Consider the following 8,670-nt stretch of genomic DNA (forward strand, 5'->3'; position numbering starts at 1 on the left):
GTTTTAAAACCACTCTAACAAAGCAAAGCCAGGTCTGTGGCGCTGCTGTGGTACCCGAGCATTGCTGGTGGGAGCATGGGAATGCTTTCCCAGTACTGCCTTTGATCTTCTTCTGTATTAAAAGCCTTTTTATTTTGGTATTTGCTATGACAATAAAATGGCCTTCGATTTTAACAGTGCTCCTGGTTGTATCCCTATGGATAACACTATGTGTAGATGCATCTACGTGCAATAAATCAGATACAGGGAAAGATTGACCAGGGGTAACATTGAGGGGGAAGAGTGCTGTGGATCAGTGCTGAGCTGCCATTGACCCATGTGCTGCTGCCCACTGTCATCCTCCCCTTCCAAGGAGCAGGAGAGGGTGGATGCATCCCTATCAGCACGGTAACAAGCCTTTAGTGTCAAACAGCAAGGATTTGGTCAAGTTTGCATCAAATCATTGCCATGTTTCAGCACACAGAGAGCCTGGTGGGTGTTTTTAACCAGCTGTGTCAATACTGTCATTGCTGGGAATATGGGAGAGCCGGGTTCTGCACATTAAGACAAGTATTTAGCTAATGGGTTCCAGCTGGCAGGTCCCATTCCTTCCAGCTGGCTCCCTGGGATAAAGGCTGGCATTGTCCCGCTGCTCCCCACAGCCCAGCGTGCACAAGTGTTGCCTTGCTTTATAAAGGGGTGTTCTACCTTTACCAAGGAAGACGGCTCTTGATGCAGAATGGGGTCGTGGCCTCTGTGGTGGGTTTTATTGCAGTATTCAAGGTTATATGGTCAAAATGAGTCGTAAAAGCCAGAGGGCTCTGTAGGTGCTCTCCTCACCTGGGTGAAGGCTCCAGCTTGGATCCCTCCCCTCAGACCCTGCCGGCCCAAGGGCAGGCCGCGCTGTTGACGGGCAGGTTTGAGGTGCTGACACCGCTCTTGTTTCTTACAGCAGAACCCCCGGTGCCCCTCAGCGAGGCATCGAACCCCATCCCATCCCCCTCAGGGGCAGGCAGACGGACGAGGGCAGCACCGGAGCCGGGATCCGTCCCCACGGAGGCCTCCATAGAGCCGCATCCCTCCTCCCCTCTGCCTCCCCAACATGGCGCCGCCGCCCTCCGCCCCGCCCCGCCGCTCCCATTGGTGGGCGGTGCGCGACGGAGCGATGCTATTGGCCGGCGGGGAGCTGGGGGGCGGGGTCAGGTGGGGATGTGGAAGACGGCCGGCATGGCCGCCGGGGACGGGCTGGGCCCCGCTCTGCGGGCCGTTATCGAGCGGGTGCAGCAGGCAGCGGCCCGCAGGCCGCAGGTGAGCACCGGCACAGCGGGGACAGGCCTCGGCCCGACGGGGGGGGCACGTTCGGTGGGGCGGCAGGCCCTCCGTCACCATGGAGACAGCGCCCGGTGGGCCTGTCATGGAGGCGGGCGGCCGTTCACCTCAGCGGGGTGACAGGGCCCCGGTGTCGTCCTCAGACGGCTCCGTGTTGCTGTGGTGGCCGGGCTGACCCCCTGCCATAGCTGGGGCTGTGGTTGGGTGCTGCAGGGGAGCGTGGGGCAGGTTGGAGCCTGCCCTGCTCACCTCCGGTGCCTGTGCAGGGGCTCCCGGCCGTGCAGCCGCGGCTGGTGGCCGTCAGCAAGACCAAGCCGGCGGAGATGGTGATCGAGGCCTACGGCCACGGGCAGCGCAGCTTCGGGGAGAACTACGTGAGTGGAGGGGGCCCTGTGGGTATGCCATAGACCCCATGTGGCTGTGATGGGCACCATAGGTCTGTGATGGGCCCCATGGGTTGCTGGTGGGCCCCGTAGGTCTGTAGTGGGCCCCATGGGTTGGTGATGGGCCCCATAGGTCTGCAGTGGGCCCCATGGGTTGGTGATGGGCCCCATAGGTCTGCAGTGGGCCCCATGGGTTGGTGATGGGCCTTACGGGTTGGTGATGGCCCCATGCTGCAGACAGGCACTGTGGCAGCCCTGTGTGGGGCTCTGAGCATGGGGAGCTGGGCTTGGCCATAGCATCAGGCCCCTGGCCTTGTATTTATGAGTGGTATATTGGTCCCAGGGACATCCATTCTAGAGAGACCCTTCTTGTGGTGCAGACACCTCTGGCATGGTTTTAACAAGAGATTGTCTTGACTCTCCTAGGTTCAAGAGCTGCTAGAAAAGGCATCAGACTCCAGGGTAAGTACACAGTTCTCTGTGTGTATTCTCTCCCTATAGCTGTGTCCTGAGAGCTGCTCAGCCCAAATCCTGGTTTTCAGGGATTTGGCAGTGGAGGCTGTTGGATCCTTGTCTCTTCAGATAAATGGTGTGGTTATTTTTAGCTCTTTGCCTGCCCCATTCCCTCTCTTTGTCTTGCTGGCTCTGTGAATACGTGTGCTTTAGTCATAAAGTATTTGCCTGAACAGTGCTTTATCTTTTGTGCTTTCTGCTGTAGGAGGTGTGCAGTCAATTAAAAACGTGGTAACACTCCATTTGGGGAAAATACCACGTTATGACTATTCAGTCACAAAAGAGCTTTGCTTTCCCCATGTAGTGCTCTGCAATCAGAGCCCTGCTCCTCTGCAGAGGGTGAAGCAATCTCAGTACACAAGCACTGGCTGAGCTGTGCCTTTGAGGGTAAATAGAAGAAGATTGGGTGTTTTGTTGAGGGGCAAACTGAGACTCAGGTGCTGGGTGGGGGAAGAGGGAGCTGCCATTCAAACCTCACTGTTCCTCTCTGCTTTCAGATTCTCTCCTCTTGCCCAGACATTAAATGGCATTTCATTGGCCACCTGCAGAAAACCAACGTCAACAAGTTGATGGGTAAAGCCTGTTTCATGTGCACTGATCAAACAGTACCAACCTCATGGGCATGAGCTCGGCAATGCTCTGTGAGCGAGCTGAGCTGTAGGTACAAAACCTGGGCCAGCAGCACTGCCCTCAGCCTGTGTTTCCTCCCCAGCTGTCCCAAACCTCTTCATGCTGGAAACAGTGGATTCGGTGAAGCTGGCAGACAGGGTCAACAGCTCCTGGCAGAAGAAAGGCTCCCCTCAGAGGCTGAAGGTCATGGTGCAAGTTAATACGAGTGGAGAAGACAGTAAGTGGCTTTTTCTGCTCATAAGCAGGCCCGTCCTGCTGACAGGACAGAAACAACCTCATTGGGATGTGTTGCTTTGTGCTCTTAAAGCGTTTCTCTGAGCTTGTCTGTTAGCTTCAGCCTGGCCTCTGGCAGAGCTTGGCACAGATCTCCCTGCTTTTTGCCAGGTAAGCATGGCCTTCCTCCTGGAGACACCACTGCTGCTGTGGAGCACATCATCAACAAGTGTCCCAACCTGGAATTTGTGGGGCTGATGACCATTGGCAGTGTTGGGCATGATCTTAGTAAAGGTCCAAATCCTGACTTCCAGGTAGGATTATCTAGAAGGAAATGTTACCTGCTGCCTTGTCTCCCATCAGGCTGGAAGTCTGTGGGGCACCAACAGAAACCCTTAATGCTCTGAGGGTGTTAATGCAGGTGCTAGGCTCAGTTCTGCAGATGTCCATCTGTATTTGGTCCAGCTCCTCTGGAGCTGTAGCCAGGATATGGCAGGGACACCTCAAGCAGCAGTTCCTGCCCTGCCTCCTCTGGTCCTGTGTCTGGATGGGGTTGCACTCAGCCTTCCTTTGCCTGCTGTGTGTGCAGGGTGCATCAGGCAGAGGAACCAGGTCTGTGTTCCTCATCTGTCACGCTGCTGCTATAATGGGATGTCTTGAGAAGATGTGTAGACTTGGAAGTACGGGTGTTGTCAGTAACGTAGCCTGGAATAGGGAATCTGCAGGCGCTTCAGTGGGAAGTGTGAAGGGGAGACTTCAAAGAAAGGCAGAGATTGTGATCTGTGGAACCCTGGAACAGCACTGCTGTGACTGTCAAGTCTATGATCCTCTTCTCTCTCCCCTTCCCTTCTAGATGCTGCTGTCTTTGCGGAAGGAAGTGTGTGAAAAGCTCAGTCTCCCCATTGAGAAGGTGGAGCTGAGCATGGGCATGTCCACAGACTTCCAGCATGCAGTAAGTCTGATTTCCTTCTGCCACCCCTTCCCTTGGGAGACAAATGTACCAGCACCAGCTGTAGGCACCCAAAGCCCAGCCCAGGCATCCTCCAAATGGGCCTGTTGGTATCTTCATCCAAGGGGAAGCCTCATGGTGCTGATCCATGAAAAAGTGCTCTCCTCATTCTGGGATGGATCAAACAGACCTTTGCTATAGGGTGGCAAGTACATGGAGAACCATTCTGTGGGTGTGATGAACATGGAATCTAGCTACAGACTGCTTGGCAGGTTTGGGTGGCAGCTCTGCCCTTAACTCCTCCTTTGTCTCTCTCCCTAGATAGAGGTTGGATCCACAAACGTCAGGATTGGAAGCACTATATTTGGAGAACGAAATTATTCCAACAAAGCAGGCAGTGAAGGCAAAACTGAGACCTTGACAGTGCAGGGTCAGTAGGTGGGAGTACAAGTGGCCTCAGCAGAGGACAGCTGATGAGAGACCTCACTATGCATTCTTCCCTCCCTCCGTGTCGGCATCCCGTCGTGATGGTGAGAGGGAATTCCTCCTAACAGAGCAGAGGGCAGGAATGCCTCCTAATTTATTGTGATTGTAGAGTACCCATAGGAACTGGAAATCTGTAGAACCAACAAATGATAAGACAATGTATACTTGAAAGTGACTGTGGTATCTTGGCTCCTTCAGGCTCCTTGGGTTGACAGGGTTGACCAAAGTGTTTGTCAGGCTGGAGCTGCTAATGAATCAAGCTGTATCCTCACCAGTGGCAGTGAGTTTGGTTTCACCGAGGACTAAATTCTTCATTTAAACAAGTTCTCATCTTGTCACAGACCCTATAAATGTTTCCCCAAACAAAAGCTCTGCCCGTGATGGCTCCTGAGGGATGCTGTGACCAGGAACTCTGGTAGAGACACACTGTGACACTGCAGAGGGCAAAGAGCAAGCACATGTGGATGGGTAAGGAGCACAGCTGCCAGCTTGAGCTCATGTTCTGGATGCAGATGGCAAGTGTGGGAGTGTCTTTTTGCCTGGGGTTTGTATTTGTCCTTTCCAGGCTGACGATGCTGGCTTTTCCCATTGGTTCCATGTCTGCTCCGGTCTTCTGGAATGCTTTCACCCTTTCCCTCTTGTGGTTTTGGGAGTTATTTTCATCCTGCCTAGTGGTTCTTTGACATTCTCAGTTCTTTGGGGTCAGAATGGGGCTTTTCTGTTGCTTTCCAAGGCAAATCACCTGGCTCTTTGGTGCCTCCAGTATCCTATCTGCATGTCTGAGGATGAGTATACTCCCATGTCTCGCAGGGCAGCACTGAGGTTTACTTTTCCTTTGGGAAAAGAACTCCAGAAAGGAAGCTCCTACTGTTCTGCTGTGTTCTGGATTCCTGGAAAGAATCCTGTCCCCCCTGCCAGAACTCCTAGGCTGTGTCTTAATACCTTAAGCACTGATCTAACCTCTGCTTCTGGAAGGGGGAAATGGGGCTCTTCCACTGCAGTAGCTGTTTCATTTAGAGCAGAAGCTCCCGTGTTGATGTCACATGCTGCTTGGCCAACACTAGCTATGGCAAATCTCTCTTTTAACCCATGTTAAAACTGAGGTTTGGGGCTTTTGTGTGCTGCTAAGAGGAGGAGACATCAGTTGCCAGCAGAAACCTCCTTCCCAGGCTTTTCTCTGTGTGCACACAGTTAAATCCAGCCCTTGGTTTTCCTCTCTGACTATAAATGCTGAATGTAAATGAAAAGAGTCAGCTCTTAACGTGTTGTAGCTCTGTGGTTTAGAAGCCCCATGCGGTCAGAGCCACCCTCCTCAGCACTGCACCGTGGGTTGTTTCCTAGTCCATTAACAAGTGGTGAATTCTGATACCATCTGTGCCAACTCTAAAGCTATTAAAGATGTTATTTTTATGTCCCAGCCTTGTCAATAAATGCCCTGAGTTGTCGTTGAAGCCGTTTCCCCAACAGGCGGTTTGAAAGGCGGCTGGAACAGAGCAAAGGGAGTGGAACTGGGAATTCGGGATCAGAAAGGGGAAAGTAGCTGCTGCTGAGCTGGGGAGAGGTGGAGGTGGTGTGAGCTGTTCCTGGAGCAGCCCTCTGGGTGGCACTGCTCCCCAGCGCAGCGAATGGGAAGCAGCAGCTCCTGGGACAGGTACGGGATCAGAAATGACCCTTGGGGAATAACGGCACTTCCCAGCTGATGGTTGAATTGAATCCCTTCCTACTCCTCGCTCTGACCGCAGATCCTCGTGTGTGTGGATTTCACAACGTGAGAAGCCTTTGGCTTGTTTTACAGAACAAAGTCAGGGCTTTGGCTCTGTCTGAACTCAGTTCCAACGTGCAGAAACTGTTGGGGTCCGTGTGTTTGTTCCTTCTCTTATACTGTAGCAGCACAGGAGGAATGGGAGTGCTCTGCACCCTGAGCTTGCAGACCCAGCCCAGCACAGGACATCCCAAACTCCTTCTCAGGGCTGCTCCATCCATTCTCCACCCAGCCTGTAGTTGTGCTTGGGATTGCCCTGACCCACTTGGATGAGGTTTGCACGGTCCCACCCCTCCAGTGTGTCCAGATCCCTATGGATCTCATCCTTTCCCTCCCATGTGTCTTGCCCCACAGTTTCCCCATGACCAAGCCTCCCTGAAGCCCTGACCAGCACCTTCTGCTCCTCCTTTGGGCACGTATGGAGCTGGGATGGTCGGAGCTGGAGCCATATCCACAGACCATCGTCATTCCACAGCATCACCAGCAGATGGGAGCTGCTGGTCACCAGAATGCAGCCAACAGGCTGGAGATGAAAGACTCCACGGCCTCATAATGAACCCTTCTCCCTGCTCCAGTGCCTCGGCCTCTGCATCACAAGTTTATTCCCCATTGGAAGCACTTGGCAAGTTCACTGCAGCAGCAGCACTCGCTCCTTGGGCACTGACACTGTCAATATTTGCCTTGGAGGAATGTGTCCAGCAGATGAAGGACCAGAGGGGCTCCTCCTCCTCTTCCCTTGTGACTTGGCTTGGCTCTCACCCCCTGGAGTAAAGGCCCAGCCCCGTGTTCCTCAGCAGTCCCCTGCAGTGACTCTTGTGTTGCAATGTCCCTTGGAGGGCTCTGCCCAAGCTGATCCCCCCCCAAAGCTGTGTTGGCACATGGATGGAGTGGAGAAAAACCCTTTGTGGGAGCATCTGGAAGGAATAAAAGCCAGGATGGATGATGTGCTGCTGCTCCTCCTGTCCTGGGGAGATGGGGTCTCTGCCTGTGCCATCAGCATCCTCAAGGAAGCAGCCTCTCCTGTTAGAGGCACTCTGAAGCTGCCAAGCTCTGCAGGCTCTGGTTCCCATTAGGTGAGGATCCAGACGTTGCTTACAAAGCCAGCCTTGATTCAGTTCTTTATCACATCATACCCTTTGTATTCCAAAGTGACTGGAGCTGAGCCGCCTGCTTGGCATGGGAAAATCCATGGATTTAGGCCGTTCCCTGCTCTGCCTGGGGTAGAGGAGAGCATGGGGATGGCCAGAGCAGCTCACCCGGAGCAGAGCCTGCTGCCGCAGCCCTTCAAAGTTGGGAAGCATGTTTATTTCTGGGATATCAGGTTTCCGGCAGGAAGGCTGACAACTGCCAAGGTTTTTATTGGATCCTAGTGAAAGGAATTTAGAGAGTCCTGTGCTTGTTGTCTTTCCCCCCCTCTCCTGTGCCTGCAGCGGTTAAGGAGCGCTTTTACCTTTGAATGGGAGCGAGGGGCACAGGGATTTGGCATCCGGCACCAGCACGTCCATGGGGATGGAGTTTCAAACAGGTTGCCTTCTTGTCTCCCAGGCCAGAGGCATCAGGAGGGGTCAAGGCTGGAAAAGCACAGGGAGAGAGGGGCTTGGAAGTACTTGAAAGAGCCTGAACTCCGCTGGGCTCAAAGCATATGGAAGTGTTGCTTGAGTTCCTCTGGTCGTGGCGGGGCTGGGGCCGGGTATTTCACATTTGTTCCTCGTTTTGGCCAAGGTTTTGGCTGTTCTTGGAGGTGATTTTAGGGGAGGTTCAAATCCTGATGGCCACAGACAGGGGCTCGATTGCTTCAGTGTGTCCTGGAGGCTGCTCTGCTTGCCCTCGGATGCTGCTGGTGCTGAGCAGCATCCTCCAGCCCCCCCGAGATCCATGCCAAGCCCTGTTGCTATCCACACACAGGGAGTTCTTGCCTTAACACTGAGGTTTCCTTCCAGCCTGGGGTCAGAGCTGCCCTTGGTAGGAAGAGGAGCATGTGCTGTTAACAGTCCATTAAGGCAATGCAGAGTAACCCAGGGTGAGCAGTGGGGCTGCCCATGGCAAGGTATGAGCCCAAATCCACTTGAATTCCCTCCAGGCACTCAGCATCACAACATTGGGCCATTCCCTTGCTGAAATCCTGTGTCCTCAGGGCTTGACCCAGTGCAAGGAGCCCTTTGCACTGTGGCGTTTGGGGATGCTCCTGCTTGCTGCTGCTCTGGATGTGCTGGGAATGCCTAAATCCAGCATCAGCCAAGGGGTCTCTTCTCCCCCTTGGTGGGGAGCCTGCAGAGGAGGAGGGATGGGTTTGGGGAGGGGTTCGTACGGAGCAGATGCTCGCAGGATCTCGGAGCGGATGCTGGACACAAGCAGTTTCCTGTTGCTCTTCCAGCTTCAGCTGCAGGATCTGGGACCAGCATCCTGCAGCACAGGGCACAGGAGGG

General features: G+C 54.0%; 1 protein-coding gene across 1 annotated transcript; it reads left to right on the forward strand.

The window, feature by feature from the left end:
- The first annotated feature begins 1,187 nt into the window (after positions 1–1,187).
- On the forward strand, positions 1,188–5,899 carry PLPBP (pyridoxal phosphate binding protein). Its single transcript, XM_034070556.1, has 8 exons — positions 1,188–1,287; positions 1,575–1,682; positions 2,118–2,153; positions 2,702–2,777; positions 2,917–3,051; positions 3,219–3,361; positions 3,901–3,999; positions 4,318–5,899. Exons 1-8 carry the CDS (start codon positions 1,189–1,191, stop codon positions 4,432–4,434), a joined length of 813 nt encoding a protein of 270 aa, XP_033926447.1. The 5' UTR covers position 1,188; the 3' UTR covers positions 4,435–5,899.
- Positions 5,900–8,670: the final 2,771 nt, after the last annotated feature.

The sequence above is a fragment of the Melopsittacus undulatus genome, chromosome 18, assembly GCF_012275295.1.
Source record: "Melopsittacus undulatus isolate bMelUnd1 chromosome 18, bMelUnd1.mat.Z, whole genome shotgun sequence".
NCBI lineage: Eukaryota > Metazoa > Chordata > Aves > Psittaciformes > Psittaculidae > Melopsittacus > Melopsittacus undulatus.